This window comes from Echeneis naucrates, chromosome 14, assembly GCF_900963305.1.
Source record: "Echeneis naucrates chromosome 14, fEcheNa1.1, whole genome shotgun sequence".
Taxonomy (NCBI): Eukaryota; Metazoa; Chordata; class Actinopteri; order Carangiformes; family Echeneidae; genus Echeneis; species Echeneis naucrates.
In genome coordinates, this window is record NC_042524.1 from 10287495 (window position 1) to 10307418 (window position 19924).

A 19924-nucleotide genomic window follows, 5' to 3' on the forward strand; every position below is an offset into this window, starting at 1 on the left:
TTGGATGTTAGTTTAGTTATTACTAGAATTTAAAAAAATTAAATCCCTCTATATTTTTAATTAGTTAAATTTTTTTTTGCTTCAATATCTTCCAAACCATGTGACCTACTGGTTCAAAGTCTGTAACCTCTCTGAGGTGTTTACATGGCCCACAGATGGGCCACTTTTGGGCTTTTGGGCAGCATATTTTAGGAGTTTGAACACCAGGTCACACCTCGGAAGGCATCCCAAAAAATGAACAATGTTTGAACTGCTTAGCAGAATAAAGTCTACACATTCAGTTTTAAACTGAGTGTGCCAAATTTAATCTTTTTTTTTTTCAATTCAATTTTATTCTCCAGTGGTTTCCAACATCAGGGTTCGCTGACTGTCATATTATGATTAATTTGATAACAAGTATTTCAGCCTAACTTTAATGAAATAAATGGGAAAATTTTAAGTACAGCATATTACTGGCTAAAATGTATCATCTAAACTCCACCAGAGCAGCTAAATAAACATGGTTTGATTTCAAGCCTGTTTACTGTATGAGATACAGTTTATCGCACTATTATCATATCCTAAAGCATGCCATTAGATTATTTTTCATTTGTTAATGTCATGATGGATATCATCTGTGCTTTTAATTTGAAATGTTAGTAAAGGGTAATGCAGTACAGACCTATCAAATTTCTGAACAGTGGTAAATGATGAATTTACTGTGATGTAAATCAATTCGTCTAAAGTATAATAAATAGACAACTGACTCTTTCAATCCATAATTTTTAAATCTTTATAGACTTCAAATGACCAGCATGTAACACACACACACACAAATATAGCCAGTGTACAAAACCCACTGTACAACAATGTGATTACATGCAGTACTAGTGAGTATTAAAATAATGCAGATTCAATAACTATAAGCATTTAGAATACAAAGGTAATTTCATTAAATAATAAATAACTATGGGAAGATATTCCTATAGTGAACACGGCAGTCCTTCAGAACCATATCTGTCAAAACTAAAATGTCAGTTCATTAATTAAAATGATAGAACAATTGAGTCTATTTTTTTTTTTTTTTTTAATAAACATGTTCATGAAGGTTTAGACATGATCAGACTTCCCTGAGGCTTTATTTTATAAACTGGTTAATTAATTAATTAAATTAAATGTAGATAGTATCCTAAAGGTCAAATCCTTAATTGCTAATAAATAAAAGTTATTTCAGAGTCAAATTGTATCAAAAAGGTTAAGGTTATGTTAGTGGTTGTGATTTTCTGCATGGGAATAGCGGTACAACATCAATATACTTGAACATTTTAACAGGGAAAATGCTAGCATGCTAGTGTTGCAGGAATAATGTTGACCACTTTAACAACAATAGTTGAGTAACTTACCAGTCTAGCATCTGCTCATCACCAATCAAGAAATGTTTTTCTGTTGTTTTTTCAGGTAATTAGATGTGTGCAAAGGAAGTTATGAACTGACAATGATGTTTGAGGCAGGTTCTGTGCCAATATATCAGAGGATGAGTGAAATTGTGAGCCTGCTTGTATCAAATTGCGAAATCTAAGGATGATCAAAGTTATGACTGTATAGTTCTCTTCAATTCAAATTTCTACCTGCTAATTTCAACCGCAGTTTCCAGCTTCATTACCGCAAATCCAAATTTAGCATTGTTGAATGTAGCGCCTGGGCATAAGCTGCAGAAGAGACAAATGTGTTTTTTAATGTTTCATGTATAATTCCAGTGAAACTCAATATTAGTGTGTGCAGAGAGTCAGGCAGTGTGTGCAGTACCTTTGGGATTGTTATGGAAGACACAGTTGTTGGCACAGGTGTCAGGATGGGAATCCCAGAACGAGGACGCACAACAGCAGAGGGGGGGGAGCTCCAGTTTTTCCTGTGACAGTCGCTCTTTCATCTGAGCTCTCAGACCCTCAATGAACCTGCAGAGAGTTAAATGCTGCCTATTTAAGTCTTACACTTTGTTTAAGGTTTACCTGTAGTTTGATTTACCCTGTCCTACATTGTTACATTTAGTTTTGGTGTGGCTCGTGTTTATACTAAAACAAAACAGACTATGGACTGTCATGGCTCTAATTTATTGGACCTTTCTGGTCAAATCATCTTGCATCACCAGGACTATATGTACCTGAATGGGGAAAATTGAAAACAGCAACTCATGTTGCATTATCCTGAATCTTATGGGTTCATGTTTCTTCTCTGGTGTTCACAAAGAGCTAAACAAAAAAGAGCTCATCACTAGATTCATAAACATGAAAGAGTACAAAATCTAATAATATATTGTATTGTATATACAACATGTACATGAAAACAAGAAAAAAAGAGTCATTTAGTACCATACTACAAATCTCATAGCTACATTTCACTCTCTCCATTCACTTTTTCTTGGGAGTTTACCAAATTACAAGTGGCAGAATGGAGAACATCAACACAACTCAGATTTTTTTCCTTTTCACTCTCTGATGTATCACGAAAAATCCAGGACTCATGTTAACATATGTGTCACCACATTCAACATGGTTCTGTATATTCTTCAGATCTAGATTGCTCTCTTTACGGGTTGTGATCAGCAAATAAATATAACAGCAGTAGCTGGAAAATTCGTGTTGATATCAAATCCTGTGGGTCTGTTTTGTTCTGACACAATTTCTACTCAAACCTTTCAGGCCAAACCAGACAGAACTATGAACGTTTTTTGTATCTCCTCTGTCAAGTTTTTTTACATAAGCATCTTTCAAAGAGATATTATAAATCAGAATTACTATACCACTGATGTAGTTCAACACTGAAAAGATTTGCCCCTTGTTACTTTCTGTCTCACCATATGTTGCATATGCGTAATCGCCAGTTAATCTTGTTACCTTGTAGCTATTTTTCCTTTCTCCACCTTTTTTCTCTTCTGTAGCTCTGCAGCTCTCTCATCCTCCTCAAGCTTCAGACGCTGCTGAATTAGTAGCTCCCTCTCTGCCAACTTCTGTCTGGCATCTGCAAGCTGCTGAACCCTTTCCAACTTTCTCTCTTCCTCCAGGCGAATCTGTTCTCTCTCTGCTTTGATCCTTCGGTGAGGACAAGCACAAAGAAAGATTTCAGAGGCTAAATGATCACATATAATTTGCATTCATATGTCAGTCTTTAAGTTAGTCTGTACATTATTCTTACAGACCATATGTTGGAGTTAGCAAAATTACATAGTATTGAGCCATATTTTGGATTAACGAAGTGATACTGGCCACATTTTAATATTGTATATTAATTACAATGAGCTGAATTCGCGCTGATTTCTGCATAGAAACATTTCACAGTATGTTTTACAGTACATTCACATACGAAAGGAAGAGATACAGAAGAAATTGCTGTGGTCTTGTCACCTTGCTGTTCTCTTCAGGTGCTTCCTGTTCTGCTTGTTTTCCTTCACTTGTTCTCGCTCCATATTCATAAAATGACGGCGATGCATCAGGAACTGAGACTGACGCTGCAGAGAAAAATGTGTCTGTAACATCTGAATCAACAGAGTCTCAACAAGGAAAGTCAAAAGTTTATGAAGATGAAGAGCTACCTGTCTTTTCAGTTCGTCCTGGTCATACAGGGGCCACAGGATTTGTGGGTCTCTGAAGCTGGGCTTCAGAGCTGGATGCGATTTCTCAGTATCCCACACACATCCAACCACCTGAAACATATCAACAGTCATGATGGAATCAGAGGTTTGAACCTGCTGAAACCCTATAATGTTCCAATGGACACCTCATAGAAGAACTGATACTAACAAGTATTTTCTGCATGGCCAAACCCTGATAGGTCGCAACTGGTCACCACTGTTACATGTTTTGTCAATTACTATGAACAAGCACCATAGTTTTTTATAAGTACCCAGTAATAAATCTAACTTATGGTTGAAATCGTACCAGCTATTACTTTTCTTTCCCTTATCCTACACAGATGCTTCAGCTACAATTTATGAATTGTACAGATTGGCTATAGCCATTTTTGGGATGAAGAACTAATAATACTTGCAAACTATGCAAAACAGAGAATGCAGCAATCACTGATCAAATTTAAAATACAAAGCAGCAGCCTCTTGATCCCTGGGCACTTTGGTTAGACCCAATTACATCTGGAAGGTCAATCACTTTCCTGGAAAAAAAAAACAAAACACCAACACAGAAACATTCCTAACCACTCTGCTTTTTGGTTAGGGTGCAGCTAAATTAAGAATGGAAAAAACTGAACTGTTTGTGGGCTGCCTCACAAGATTTCAGAGGAATTGGAAATTATTACTCCTTGAACACTTCCATAATGTCATTATTTGTATTATAAACTCTTGCCCCAGTTTCCAAACTCCTAATTAAACTCTGAACTGTGAGAGTGCATTATCAATGGCTGAAGAAGATTCATGCTTTTCAGTTCATTTGGGGCCATACTAAGTGCAAAGTATGGTATGAACTATCAACACACATGCAGAAAGACAGCACAAGGCTTTTAACTTTAGAAAAACCCCTGGGTCCTAACATGGACTATCAAGTTAGGGAAAAAAAAAAACACTGTGTAAGAAAAGTCTGCAAGTGACCTGAGTTCACAGAAGCCTCTGGGGTTTTTAAAGAAAAAAGTCAACTGTAATGAAAAGTGTCTATGCTGCATTCTGCATATAAAATAACCTTTTGCTCAACGAGTGGACATTCATGTGGACAGCTGAAGAACTGAGAATCTCCTTCATCTTCCTCTTCCTCCCCATGAAGATCATCCTCCTCTTCCATATCCTGCTCTGCTCTAAGCCTGTGAGATGTAACTTTCTGTTGGGTGCAGAGGAAGATTACTTTCATTATTTCATATTAATTATTTCTAATAATGTACATAATTATAAGAAATAAGAAAAATGCATTTATAAAAAGGAGGAACTAATGTGAGGCACAGGAGCTCACTTGACTGGTTGGAGAGATGTTCCATTTGCCTCCAGGAAGATTTGTCATCACTTCCCCATGTGGAGTCATCTGACAGGCAGCCAGCCTGAGTCTGACCTGCCTCATGCCTTCACTGCACTGGAAAAGTGTGGAAATAAATAACCATCCCGATTAATCACTGTCACATTATTTTATCACTCACTGAAGGGAACAATGGAATTAATCTCAGTGACCAAAACAAAAAAAAACGCACCGCAGGTACAGACGTAAGTAGGGCCATATGAGCTGACTGTACATCCCAAGGGGATGATTGACAACTCAGACCTCAGCAGCCTCTCTTGGTTCCTGGGCAACTTTTGATATTTTGTAGAGCTAAGAACAATATTTCTATGGTTAAGTGATAATCTCCTAACACCACCATCTTGATAAATACTTCTGGTTATTCTGCTCTCTGGTATTGTGCTCTCTACTGAGTAAATAATGCAATGAAGCCGCAGCTTCTGACTAGCTCAAATAAAACAAAGCATTACACCTATATATGATATTATAGAAAACATGTTTTCTCAGATTCTAGGCATTAATTTGCTACTATAAAATCTTCCACTCTTATGGGTTCAGACTGTACTGCAAAGGATTTGCTTCTATTCAGACACCACAGCACTGGATGATAAAGTTGAGTTGGCAGTGAGTGTTGCTGTTCAATGGGTCCAAGACTATTTCTTGATGGACTGACTTTGTGCAAGGTCATTGTCACGTTAACAAAGGAAAGGGGCCTGCTTACACTGTTGCAGCAAAGAAAATAGTACACAAAGGTATATGTCAATACACTGGTGGCCTTTTGGTCTATATCATGATATTAAGCTCAATAAATCCAAAAAGTACTAATCTGATAAAACGATTTCATTAATACTGTTTCTGGAAGATTGAAATACCATCAGTGAACAAATTATAATATTAGTTTTAGCTAAAGGTTCTTCTTAAATATATTTGCAAATGCCTAGGGGTGTCAATGTTAAGTAAAACACTCTTTACCTCATGAGAGTTGCCCTCAATCACCTGTCGAACAGTGGCTCCCTCAAATGTTGCCTTCTCACCAGCAAGCACAGGCTGGTAATACCGTTGTTGTGGGATCCTGTCAGGTTTCACCTGGATATGAAAGTGAAATGGCCAACATAAGAATGCCGAATCCACACCTTTTTTTTAAGTGAATATTTGCTCGTTTTCTGTTTTACATCAAAGTAATGTGATGATCTGATAAATCTTTGAATGGTTGATTGAACGATACGATTTAAGGAATAAGGAAATTGTGAAAACATTTTAATTTACACTGCACTGAATGTAATTATTCATAATTTGATAGCTCTATTAATAGGAACAGACAGGTCTTTTATTATTAAGAATTTAAAAATAATGTTACAATAATTTGTTCTACCTGAGGCTGCTGTCTCTTCTTGAAGATTTGGGTTCGTTGCGCCACACGGTGGCGTACCTCATCTTGAAATCGTCGAAGGCTCTCTTCATTGTCTCTCCTTCTTTCTGCCTGAAGCTCCTCAGTTAATGAAGCAAGAGCCTGGAGCAAAACATGGGAAGACTGACTACACTACAATCAGCAGTCTAAATTCATGCAGCTTGGAAGAATCAGCCACTCCAATCTGCCTACATTTGAACTGGTCACACAATAAAAAAAAAAGAAAAAGAAGAATTTATACCAAGGCTTTCTGTTTGTGTTCTTTATAAATTTCAACCAATATACAATTGGGAACTCTTAACTTACAAATTCAACAGAAAATCTAAATCAGAAGTTTTGTTCCAAATGTTTTTAAAAGTGAGTCTGTCTTTGTCTAAAAGCAGTTCCTTACAACTTGGTTTGAACATGTGGGTTCAGCTAATGTTAATATATCTTGTGACTTGACATTGTAATTACTGTAATTACATAAAGCAGGGGTAATGAGGTAGTATTTGCACTAGGGCCTTATAAATAGTTCCTTTAAAGTATTGAAATTACTTCAGTTTCTTACAATTTATGTTCTTGAGTTAATCCTAAAAAAGATTACAATTGTCATCTGAGCCCATCAAGCTATGCTGAATAACAGATAAAAGACTTAGCTCTGGTCCTTCATTTAGAAAAGCACTCAGATGTTCATTAAGTACTTCCATTAAGATTTGCATATTTTTGGGTGAGTCTCTACAAGTCTGGATTTATCCCGTTTTAAGTGGCAGATCCGCCTGTGTTCTTTCAAATTAGGCAGAAAGGGTCTGTAAGAAGTGTATGCCCAATCATTTCAATTTCAATGCCAAAGCACTAGACGTCATTATGTTATCTGACATTTTTCACCTTGATCACATCATGAGACAGGTTGTTGAGAGAGGGAAGGAGGGGAGGATATGCAGCAAAGGGCCATGTGTCTGACTCAGCCCCAGGACAAAGCCCAAACCAGGGGATGAGTTTGGGAAAACTGAACTGAGCGACAGCAAACTTTCGTAAATTGGAGATGATATGGTTTAATATTTGATAGATTCCTGGACTTAAAACGGAGAGTAAGGAACTGCCCTATTATCTACTAAATATTAAACCTAATATTAAAATAAAAGCAAAAAGAAATGAAAACGATATTTTCTGAAGCCACTCTAAAGAGCATACAATGCAATTCCCCCACTGTCTATGTAACTTTCATATAAATTACAGTGTTGACTGAAACAGCACTTGTGATCAAGTGTTAGAAAAACAGTAATAATTACAGGTACAGAAACACTGATTGTTGTCCTCGATGGTCTAATAAGAGTCTGATTTATAACACGATGTAAGAACAGGGTGATAACTGTTTAGTGTCAGTTCCTGTTTTTGTGTATAACTGCAGCACTTGAAGACATTTAAAGGGTTTTAGTGTTTGTTTGTTTGTTTGTTTTTACATGCAGCACTTGAGCAAAGAAAAGCTCCTGTCAACAAAACAAGATTAAACTCAGCCAGCTCGGTGATAATCTCCGTTCACGGTCTGCGCTGCCCGGTCTGTCAACCAATTCGGTTCCCCTTTACGCTGATTTACTGCTGAATCGTGCGTAGGTGCTATGTTACCGTGCGTACTTAAAGAAGACACGTGGTGATACACACCAGGTAATAATACGGCCAAGATATGTCTGTACGTGTTCCAGTTAAGAATACGGCCACGATGTATAATCCTCATCCTACCTGGATTATTTCTCCATAACGATCAGGTCATTCTACATTATACATCGTGGCCGTATTATTACCTGGAACACAAATTACAACAAAAAGGTCCAACTCCTAATCACAGAATACCGATCTGTCTGCCTGCACACACACAAAACATTAACCCGGTCCCGGTGGAGTACTTCTTCTACATTTGCGGTCAATATCTTTGTGCAGAAATAAAGCCAACGAGTTAAATAAATTCCTCTGCCCCCCATGCCACTTTCTCTGTGGCCTGACTGCAGTTGGAGCCCTCTCCGTCTCTTCCTTTCTCCTCTTGCATGCCGTGCAAGAGATAACAGATGATGTGTAGGCTTTCAGGGAAAAAATATTTTAAGTGTTCAGTGAATGGATCAATGACTTACGTATAAATCATGCACTTACTTGGAACTAACCCAGGACATAACCCAATTCCCAACCCAGTTTCCCAAAGGGCTCAAAGTTGATATATAAATTGACAAATTTGTGTTCAACGAGTTCGTGAATTATGAAAAATATGGACACTATCCGGTGGGTATTTCCAAGCAGCAGAAATATGTCATTCGCAGGCGCTCCGCCCGTTTCCAAATGAATGATAAGCTATAGTAACGTTATACGTCAAAAATAATGTCATCAATTCGTCAGTCGAGCATGCTAACCAGTTAGCTAGCAGTCGTAGTGTCAGTGATCCGGCAGTGAGGTTTACTTAACGTAGGCTACTCTCGCACAGATATGCTAGCAAGCATCCATTTACACAAAGATTGACAGAGAATGGCCGAACAAATGCATTCTCAATTTATTTTGTTATATAATAAATAACACACCAGTAACCTACACATTGGCTTTTTCCATTTCGCTTTCCGTACACCCAGCTGTGTTTCTATTTGTGCTTCTTCCTTAAGTACGCACGGTAACTTAGCAACTACGCACGACTCAGCGGTAAATCAGCGTAAAGGGGAACAGGAACTTGGGGGGAACCGAATCGGTTAACACACCGGCAACACAAATACAACTAGCTCCGACCATTAGCATTAAATCCCCAGACTTACTGATGGGTGCTCCGAGAAGTCTGCTCCGTTTTCCACCCAGGCTCCCACCGCCACCACCGCCTGGTTCCTCTCAGCCAGCACCTTGTTGGCTCCGGGGCCCCGGGGTTTCCTGCCCCGGTGGACCGACACTTGGTCCCGGCCGTAGGTAGAAGCTACAACCCGGCTAGCGCTCATAGTCGTAAAGGGGCTAACGTTGCAGTGCTAACACGGAGCTAAAGTATCTTCTTCGATGGTACAAACGACACTTACTGCCAATTTAACAATTAAAAAGGGAAAATAACAGTCAAATCCCTGTCAGGAACAATCACACACGGCAAACATCAACTGGTCTGTTTAAGTTTCGCTCGCTTGTTTCTTTTTCTGTAACTTTGTGTGGTTTTCCGGCTCATGACTGCCCCGAGCAGGCCGGGAGGACACGGCGGGACTCCGTTTGTCTTTTTGTTTTTGTGTTAGTGCCTTTGAGGACATTAATCAACACTTCACTATGCAATATGCACTGCATAGTTACAATAAACACATATTAATAATAAATATGTATTTTTACATCAGTTCTTTCATTGCACATTCCCAGTGCTAGCTATGTTTCTCGTTGGGATATGTATGTAACCCTTACAATGGTAGAAACATGAATACAGCTGAAATGCTGCTGTATAGTAAGAAAATGATTTCCATTCCTTGCTGATTTCTCTCCTGAATATAAATGATGTAAAGGAATCAAGTTGTTTTGTTGTTGTTTTCTACCAAAGACAGAATCCTCTAGATGTGTGTCATTCTGCATTTAGAACAAATGTCAAAAACATTTTTACCATCTCCTAAGCCTTTCTAACTCCTGACTATTTGTTCCTTTTGAAAATATAAATCTTCAAGATGGACGAAAAGCAAACATATTTTTGTTAAAAAGCTGAACACTAGATTTAAGCAAGCATGACAGAAGTAGGAATGAGTTGTGCATCTGTTGGGGACTACTTTCAGGTGAATACACATTTAATGCTCCAGTCAGTTCATAGCAGAGAGATGGAGTTTGTAGGGTTGAATGTACTGAAGCATGACACCCAATTTAATGGTGTGTCTCACTGATGTGTTTTTGATGCTTTGTGGACAAATATTTAAGATACAGTATCAAGCTTTTGGTGATTTTAACAGCTGGATCTGATATCTTTTCATCTTTTATCTTTTTCATCAGCAGAATTATATTTATGTTAGCCTTGCAAAAATGCATATTTCCTTTGGAAAAATATAATTGTTGATCAGTACAAAATTACAAAAAACAATAGACCTGTTGTAGCATCACCATGACATGGATGGTAATAATGGTAATGGTAAATAATGAGGGTTAGGGTAATGTATAAATTAAACACTAAATATTAAACCAGACAGCACGGTGGCATAGTGGTTAGCACTGTTGCCCCACAACAACAAGATCGTTGTTTCAATTCCCAGGTCCCAGGTGTGGAGTTTGCATGTTCTCCCCGTGCTTGCATGGGTTTCGTCCTGCCGTCCAAAGATACAAATGTTTAGGTTGATTGGTGACGCTAAATTGTCCGTAGGTCTGAGTGTGAGTGGTTGTTGGTCTTTGTATGTTGGCCCTGTGATGGACAGGTGACCTGTCCAGGGTGACCCCACCCTCGTTCAATGTGGGCTGGGATTGGCTCCATAACCCAGAAAACAGATAAGCAGTAAAATGTGAATAAACATTAACCAAAGGCTTTGCATACCATATTTCTTTATTTTAAAAAATGTAAAGTATTCAAGGACAGGAAACAGAATTAACATGCACAACTAAGTGCACAAAAACATCATGTTTAGATATAAAGATTACTCTGGATGTCGGTGGTTTTGATGAACTTGCGGAGGACATCTGTGCTCGGTGATGAGAACAACTGAAGGGAGAAAAAATGCAGGAGAATGAAATGTTAGAAATCAGAATAGTGATTCGGGTGTGTATTAATAGTGATTCAATAAGGCCTCATTCAGTTTACTCATTATTATGTTAGGTGACATTAAAGTACTCAAATGTTATATTGTACAGAAATTTAAAATTTGCCAGGACAGGCTTCTTTCTCAGGCCCTGTCCTTTTGTTCATAACAACTCTTGACTCTTAGAGGGCTATATAATAGTAAGTGCAGCACACACAGCAACCCAATATTGCATTAATGTGTCAAAGCTTGTTGCTGTTCCAGCCACAACCCACCTCATGATATGAAAGTAAAAGTTGACAGATGAAAGGTTGGAGAGGCTCTACAAAGCTCTCAGGAAAAGCATTAGTAACAAATTCAATCACCTTTAAAATATCTGGTCCTTTCATACAAAGTCAATTTTACATGCTTCCCTTCCTAGGAACACAATGGGAGAATTAAAAACTAACTCCCAGTTTACATTTGGCCTGAAGTGTTCACTTCTGTTTTTGTGAATCCTAATTATGACCGGACTTCTTAAGGTTGAAACCACTACAGGCAACAAACGAAAACCAGTACTAGATTTGCATTGATGGAAAAGGGCTGTCTTGGTAGTGGCCAGAAACAACACAATTCTTTCAAGATGCCAGCTATTGTGGTTATCTTTTACTCACTTTACATAACTAGCAAACTTTAAACGAGTAGAGCATCTCCTCTCTTCCTCTTTCTGACCAGTCCAACCGTTTTAACAACCATCATAAAATAAAAATAAAAGCACCTCACCTGTACAAACTTCCCAGTCTTGGTTAGTGCGCGTTGGTAGGTCTCCATGGTGACGGTGTCAGGGCCGATGACATCACTGTAACACTGGTAAACAACAGCGGCGATTTGGTGGACCTGGCAGTGGTTCAGTACTGATGAAAGACAAAATGCAAAATGGAATGCAAAGTTATCAATCAAATCTACAATGAAAGAAGACCAGACAGTTTGACGTGAGGTGTGTAACCTGCCACTCATTTGTGATGAGGGCTTAAGTTCCTTCTGCTGAGGTTATCCTGGCTGCCAAAATGCAAAGGCAAGAAAATTTGCAAATCAGGATAAAAGCCTTTTCAGTCAGTGTTGGGACGAGGTGATTCAGTCAGCTACTTCAAATTTTTTCCCCACATACACACACACACACACATACACACACACAAGAAGCAATTTGGGGCTGAAACTGTTGCTCAAGGAAGAGTAGAGAATCAATCCTGGCTAAAAGCTGGATTTGCAGCTTGCATTAATTATTGGTTCATTAAGTCATAGAAAGCAGCCATTGCATATGAGTGAACTGTCTGCAATGTAATCTTTTCTGGATTAGTGTTAGTGAAAACACAGATTTCAAAGCCTTTTTGGAACTTCCTTCAGGTTGTCTTGCTTCACTATTAACCTTTAACAGCATCAAAAACTTGGAGCAGATAATAAAAGAGTCAATGACACACTCAATTAACTCCACTCAGGTCCACTCATACAACAATTTATAAATTGGTTGTGGTTAAACTTGTATGCACAACATCATCATATTATCATTGAATTTAAACTTTTTAAGGTTGTACTAATATTATTGCCAGTTTCCAACAGGAGTTTGTCCAATGTAAAACAATCGTAGTACCTGCAGCTGGAAGCCCAGTGACAATGTTGGGTTGCTCCAGTGACTGGCAGACAAGCTGACCACTGAAAGTGCTGGTATGCAGAGAGCGTAGGAAGGGAGCAGAGCTACTACACAGATAGTCTGCTGTCTTGTACTCTGCCACAGAGCTGTCTGACAGCACAGTCAAAGTCAGCTCTCTATGCTGCAGACAGTCAAAAACCTACAAGACACATAGACACAGATGATCAGTCCAACACAGCTTCACTTTTACCATATTGATCTCCCTGAAGAATACCTGCATGTTTGACTTTGATCATTGTAATCTTATTATGTGATAAGACAATGAGGCTGAGAACTCCCCTTTGCCCCAAAATCAGCCTGTATCCCTGGTAGTGTGAATTCAAGGAGCTGGAAACATGCATTAGAGATCCTGGCTCATGTTGACATCACACAGCTGCTGCAAATTTGTTCACTGAGGCCTATTGTCACATTAACGACTGATGTCTGAAAACACAGGAGATCAGCAGTTTCTGAGGGACTAAACCCAACTTGTCTGGCATCAGCAATCAATGCTCAAAGTCAATTAAAATGACTTTTCTAGTCAGAGATTCTGCTACACAATTCCCTAATCAGATATTTGCAAGCTGGTGTACAAGCATAAGGTGTCCACTGAGTGCAGATGAAGTGGGAATTTGGCTGTTGACAGTGAAGCCGCTACATTTTCCTGAGCAAGAAACACTAATAATTTTGTAAAGGACAATTTTTCTGTGTATAATATGATCATGCACTGTTTTGCTGATGGTTGTGTCTCATAAATGTAAGAAGAAACACTGTGTATGCAAATCTGCTATAAGAAGGGAAAACTCTACACTTCTCTTTATAGTAACAAAGTGTCATCACAGAACCAACCAAATGATTTTATTTAACATACCTTTGTCGTCCACTGAAAAAGCTGGTCTTCTGCAATGTACTGAAGCACTAGGCATATCAAAACCTTCAAGGAAAAGAATGGAAGAGACATTTTATTCAACATTCATGCATCAAAGACAAAACTGTGTCTCTGTAGTGTACGTCAAAGAAAAGGAGTTCTATTTTTACAGGATTAACAGCTCAAGCATGCTTTCCAAAAATAGTTTTTCCTGAGATGACATTTGTTTTGCCTGACTGTGTGGTATTGGCATGTGGTGCATGGTGCCCAAAGTGTTGTGGTATATTGAAAACAAGCTGTGAGGTTGTGTTGAGGACAGACGGACCACAGCCACATCAGCAAAAAAAAAAAAAAAAAAATCACTCAGATGACCATCTGTTAAATTTTTCAACTGAACACTTGGATGAAATGCAGCATGATTATGGATTAATATCTGAATATATAAATACAAATAAACAATTTTATCATTCTCCAACTAGTGGAACCCACATTGACTAAAATGCATATAAAAGATAAGCTGCTCATTTCATTATTGATTCTTCTCCTAATGAGGTAATCAGTTGATCGTTCTATATATGCTCAAAAAGTAAATGTTAATAATTTCATAAATATACTGCCAAAATCAATACCGATTCATTTTCTCTCAATTGACTAATTGAATAAATTAGTTGTGCCATATTTCTGGGTTTTGATATCATGTCCTTCAGTATATCAGCAGTGTTTCAATGAATGGATGACTGTTACTATATCCACACTCCAAAGATACTTTAAATGTATAAAAAGCATGGTCTTTCAGCTGAAATCTTTGCAACCAGGTCAGGGCAAGAGAAGATGAAATGTAAAAATAAATAAAATAAAATAATTGGAATCTTCCTCAGCAGCCTGGTGCAACACAACTATTCACTATGTAGATAAAACTGCATGCAAATGACAGTAGGCTGATAGAAAATAACCCCATACACCCCTGCACTCATCAGCCTGGTCAGTTATAGCTCTGTCTTCTGACAGTTTATCTGAGAAATGCTGAGAAGGCGGATTACCAAGGCTCATTAATCCTGTGTGTCATGGCCTACTTTCCAACTTTTAGAGCTGGAGTGGGGCTTCATGTTTTATTCTTGAAATGCATCAATATGCAAATGTTAGTCTAGCACATCAGTTACACATAATGTGGCCATTTATAAAATGAGACACAGTAGACGTAACACCGAAATAGTGTTTGACTGATGTCATGATTTAGGTGGTTTCAACACATTAATTGTTTCTGTCAAGAAACATTTCTTATATTTCTCCATAAATTTATGACCCATTTTATTTTATCTGCTGCAGGTTTGTAGCATGATGATGAAATAAGCATAGCCATCGCCATGCTCTTTTACATTTAGTTAGATTTAGGGTTATAAGATCAGTAGTCAACACATTAAACTGAATGATTATTGCGTTTACAACAAACTAGTGCCTTCTGGGAGATGAATGAAATAGCAAACACACTCTGAAGTAATGTCCTCAGGTATTCTGCTCAGTGTGTCACTTACTGATGGGTTGTCCTTGTGTCTGTAGAAAACACATGCCGACTCCTCACTGCTTTGCCCAGTTACAGACCGGCTCCTCTCATTCCACAGTGATGCATGTCCAACTTCATCCCACTTTTCAGAGGAGAGAAAGTACACTGACAGAAACCCTATGAAGACAGATCCTCTTAGTTTCCACCAACATGTTTTTTTCTTTTCATATTTCACTTTGTGAAATGACTTCACTTTTGTGATTCATGACAGTAATTTCTGTCTGAAAAAACATTGAGAACATGAATTGGTTTCAGCCTTTACTGTAAGGACTTTCTGTTTCTTTCTGTCTCATTTTAGGGTGAACTAAACATGTTTAGCTTTCAGACTGTTCAAGATATAAAGCAATGTGAAGCTGTATCGAATTATGGCATCTTTCATTATTTTGATTTTCTATGGAAAAAATTATACTGTTCCTCACTGACCTGCAGGGGGCACAACTGTACCAACTGGCAAAATCAAAAGCCTGTATTCAAAGCCACATTTACATTTGTAACAACGGTATGAATGCTGTGAAATAACTGTGCTTACAATATGTTTTCTACAAGTGTGGGATGTTAAAAAACACTATTAATCATTTATCAAGAAACACATTTAATTTTTCCGAAAACAGTTAATAAAGAGTGGATGACTAACAATTTATACAGATAGAGTGACACTATCACTATTGAATATAATAAATCTTGAAGATGCAGAATATTGGAGTTTATTTATATTAATTGTGTGTCTAATTTAAATCTGATATTTATATACAGCAGTGCACTAAACAGATTATGATTAAAAAGTTCTATATATAATATTAACTGATATATATTCCCTGCACATCCTCTTATCTTGATCATTTTGATCTACAATATCTCAGAGTGTGCTGCTTGAGGGATTTGTAGGACACTTACCAGCAGCATTATCTCCAACAGCAAGGATGAAGTCTGTACACTGCAACTTGTTTCCAGTTTTTAGCGATTCAGAAACTTCAGAGCTCCAATGCAGATGAACCTCCCTGATGAACAATGATGTGGGTTAGAGCAGGAGGAAAACTGAGTGCAAGTATACTTTTAAGGTTTTTACTGAACTCATTCTGACAAAGTACAGTCAACTGGAAGGCCAGAAAAACTTCAGGACTGTGCTGCAAACACGAGCAACGGGAATCAGGAAATCACACGAGACACCGGCTGAGTAGTTCTCTACACATTTTGATCTTATATATTGACATTCTCATTTCATAATAAGTAGATACTTGCTGATGTTTTTATTCCAATATAAATTTTTCCATGATTAAAAATTATAACGGTCCAGCTTAACGTTTTAGGCGATTTATGGATCCCCTCAACTTTTAACATTAGTTTGAAACATTGCACTTTACCATATATTTATTTTAAACCTGTAGGAATTGGTATGAATGTCATTCATTTACAGTTTTTGTTATGATAAATACAGTTTAATCTGCCATGATAATTGTAGTAAATGTCGTGTGTAATGATGACAGACAAGAGCAGACCGATGACTGTAATGGTGGCAAAACTGTTTCTAAAATAAAAAACAGGAATCCACGTTTAAATAGCTCTCTAACAGATATTTAGCAGTTTAGTCTTCCTTAATTAATGTGATTTATCTTGCGTTGTGCTCCATGCTTTCTGAATTTACTGTTCACTTCCTGTCTATTCATGCTAGCCGGCTATCGCTAATTCTACCTCTTTCGCGCCAGCTCTTCGCGGATTTGCTCGTCCTCTTCGTTTTCATCGAGGTCGTCTTCCTCTTCTTCCACGGCCCGAGAGTACGCCGACAAAACCTCACCAAAAAACGTCGCCATGAACGCTGATTTCCCGAAGAAAACCGAAAGTTTAGCTACCGAGCCAGACCGGACCTCCTAGCACGTCATACATCCGTCACTTCCGCCGGCCGCAGTGCACCTTCAGAACAAAAGCCTCAATTGAACGCTGGAATACTTCAGAATAAAATACTAGTGTGCATCAATCCCACAGCCCTAAAGATGTGCAGGGGGGTGGGAGATCACATTTCACTTGAGAACAAAAGACAAGCCAAGGCAAGGAAGCAATTTAATGAAAAAAGAAGAAAAAAAGGAAACAAAATAATACAGAAAAATATCATATAAACATATAAGCGATACAGTATCTGATAGGTGTGTATTCTTGGTATATTATATTATATTGTATGTAAAATATTGTTAAATTAGAGCTTCTTAGATTAATAGAATCCTAATTAGATGCATAGTCAAAAGTCTTTGAAATGCATCCTGTAAATATGCTAGAAGAAAATGACGTATGGCTTTTTCATACTTTATATTATGTAAATGTATATTCTTCAGTTTGTTTTGAAATTGTAATCACATATTACTGATCGCTGATTGTGGTAATGAAAATAAAAATGAGATTAAATATATAGTAACAGAATAAATGTGTTTGCATGAAAGACCAGAAGAAGAAGCTTGAGCATTTTAATGATATATCTGATAGTTGTTTAAATTAAATTTCATTTCATGTTTCATACCAAACTGCCGTTCAGCAAGAAAACACTGTCTTGGGAAGCAATTTAAGAATTCTGTACTGACAACACTGAGACTAAGTTTGGAAGTTAAGACTGTAGCAGATTGATTTCATTACCCAAAACTGCTGTGCATTACCTTGTCTTAAACTAGTAAATCAATATGGCGGCTTTGGTTTGCTTTTCAGGGCTCCAATGAACATGTGATGGATTTGAAAAGATCCCTCTAAGCACAATTTTCAGCATGATGGAAAAAAATGTTTAGCTAAATATTTCAAATGTACAGAAATGTCTTGAGCTGAGCAGCCCCAACACCATGTCCAAGCAAACAGAGAGGCACAACACCAGTCGCTTCGCACTATGCCGGTGGGAAGCTCAAAGCCCCCGACTGCATGCATGAGTACTGCCTGCCTGACATATTTCAGTCTGAGCTCTTTACGTAAATCAATGAATGATTCAAGGCTGTGGCTCACCAATGGGGTCACATTGTGTGCGAGTATACAATATATAGGGCTTCAAATATGAGTAACAATTATGTAGGAATGCTTGTGTTATTTTTGGCTCTGGTGCCATTCAAGGCTAAAGTTGACACACAACACGAATACACCAGTTTCTTATTGGTAATATATAATTAACATGAGCGGAGAAGGCAAAAACATCAGTTCTAAAGGATGTGGGCAGATCATCCCCAGTTGTGTAGCCAACTAGAAACATAAGCCAAGTCATGCAAGAGGAAATTGGCTTCAAGTTGACTGCAGAACATCCATACTTTCCGTTGTGTTGTATAATTCATTTTCTGGTAAGCTGTACCCTGGGAGATGAGGGACAAACAGAAATGTGATGACATCAGCATGGCCATAAACATACTTCATTGTCACCAGAAAAAGCGTAGTGTTGGAAAGACAAATTGGATTGCAGGGCAAAGCCTGGAGTAGAATAGAGAGTAAGCTCTATTACCAGTGCAGTGCAATAATGTAGCAGGAGGCCATAAACTAACAGCAGAAAGGCTTCCTGTCACAAAATGGAGCAACATGCTAGGATGAAGCTTCAGGCTGCTGTTAACATAATTGATAGTGGAGAGAGGGAAGGAGGGAGCAAGAGTGGGATGGAAAGACTCCAGGCTCAAGACAGGAGAGGAATGCCAACAAGAGGACAAACAGGGGATGTCACCACAACACTGACCATTAGAAAAGGAAAAGGACCAAACTCTCAGAGCACAAAACCAAAACACATCTGGAATTATCCTGTCCTGTCCTGTCCTTGCCCTCGGGATTGTGACAGTCCCTTGCTCCATCTGTCCCTCTGTCCTATACTTTGGTCAGGAGCTGCTGATCCCACCTTCAGGCCAGACTGCCACACAGGTTGGGACGTGTACAGACATTTTAATGGGCAGTGTTTCAATTACAAAAAGCCTGCCCCCCCCCCATCCCCTTCTCCTCTCATATGAGTAATACAGAGAGAACACATCCCATCAGTTAAATCATGTGGACAAATTAAATCATTCATTGGCACAAATTAGTAATTTGTGCACATAGTTTTGGAATTTGAGAGCAAGAACAATGGGTTTTCTTGCCAAAATGAAACCTGCCATGCAAGGAAGGATTTGATGGATGAATGAATTAATTACATTTCATATTTACACCAAATACACAGGTTCAGTAGACACCGATATGTTGTCTGACAGTAACACAGCTTGAAAATTTACCACTTCATTTGTTTCATTATATGAATACAGTGCAGATAATTGTTCCAACTAGTGGAAGAAAAGAAAATGAAACAAGAGAAACAAGAGAGTAGGCTGGACATTTTAGGGGAGGAAAAAGGGGTTTTGCAAATGCTGGTTAAAAAATTTTGTTTAGGCCCACATCTAAATCATGATCCTAATCATGACTAGCTAACGTAATATGTGAAGTTTTATGCATTAACAAAAGGTTATTGAGGTGCGTAGGAGAAAAGGAGCTCAATTACACCCACACTCCAAGGGTGCCTTCATAGTGTGATTTAGATGGAGGGTCGTGGGCTATAATTTCTTAGTAGCTACTCTCATGTTTTAGAGTTGAGTTTTTTCAGTATTGTATCCTGCTGATAACCAGTACATAGAACCAGTACATAGTATGAGAGAGTTTGACTTATTTTGGCCCTCCTCTAAAGTTTTACTACCGTTTTTCCAATAGCTTTTGTTTTTGTCCACTCTGCTGAAGTAGAAAGCAAAAAAAAAAAAAAAGAAGAAGAAGAAAGATTGGACAATTGATTAAAAATTAAGGAAAAA

The 19924-nt window shown here is 38.1% G+C and overlaps 2 protein-coding genes across 2 annotated transcripts; both read right to left on the bottom strand.

The window, feature by feature from the left end:
* Window positions 1-1020: 1020 nt before the first annotated feature.
* On the bottom strand, window positions 1021-9475 carry ccdc15 (coiled-coil domain containing 15). Its single transcript, XM_029518857.1, has 10 exons — window positions 9144-9475; window positions 6340-6477; window positions 5940-6053; window positions 4929-5045; window positions 4665-4799; window positions 3569-3679; window positions 3381-3484; window positions 2874-3068; window positions 1786-1934; window positions 1021-1688 (listed from the first exon to the last, which is right to left on the bottom strand). The coding sequence occupies exons 1-10, from the start codon at window positions 9315-9317 to the stop codon at window positions 1639-1641; spliced, it is 1287 nt and encodes a 428-aa protein (XP_029374717.1). The 5' UTR covers window positions 9318-9475; the 3' UTR covers window positions 1021-1638.
* Window positions 9476-10849: 1374 nt separating this feature from the next.
* On the bottom strand, window positions 10850-17035 carry psmg1 (proteasome (prosome, macropain) assembly chaperone 1). The gene is made up of 7 exons (XM_029519561.1): window positions 16845-17035; window positions 16050-16153; window positions 15127-15272; window positions 13598-13660; window positions 12688-12886; window positions 11823-11953; window positions 10850-11023 (listed from the first exon to the last, which is right to left on the bottom strand). The coding sequence occupies exons 1-7, from the start codon at window positions 16961-16963 to the stop codon at window positions 10946-10948; spliced, it is 840 nt and encodes a 279-aa protein (XP_029375421.1). The 5' UTR covers window positions 16964-17035; the 3' UTR covers window positions 10850-10945.
* Window positions 17036-19924: the final 2889 nt, after the last annotated feature.

What these genes read in the sequence shown, in the direction of transcription:
- ccdc15 (XM_029518857.1), bottom strand. Translation starts at nt 9,317, where the DNA reads ATGAGCGCTAGCCGGGTTGTAGCTTCTACCTACGGCCGGGACCAAGTG. An exon ending in GTCCACTCGTTGAGCAAAAG is followed by an intron (nt 3,680 to 4,664) that starts GTTATTTTATAT and finishes GATATGTTTCAG; the next exon opens with GTGGTTGGATGTGTGTGGGA. An exon ending in CTTCCATAACAATCCCAAAG is followed by an intron (nt 1,689 to 1,785) that starts GTACTGCACACA and finishes TCTCTTCTGCAG; the next exon opens with CTTATGCCCAGGCGCTACAT.
- psmg1 (XM_029519561.1), bottom strand. Translation starts at nt 16,963, where the DNA reads ATGGCGACGTTTTTTGGTGAGGTTTTGTCGGCGTACTCTCGGGCCGTG. An exon ending in GAAGAGCTGGCGCGAAAGAG is followed by an intron (nt 16,154 to 16,844) that starts GTAGAATTAGCG and finishes ATTGTTCATCAG; the next exon opens with GGAGGTTCATCTGCATTGGA. An exon ending in CACTGGGCTTCCAGCTGCAG is followed by an intron (nt 11,954 to 12,687) that starts GTACTACGATTG and finishes GTCTTTCATCAG; the next exon opens with TACTGAACCACTGCCAGGTC.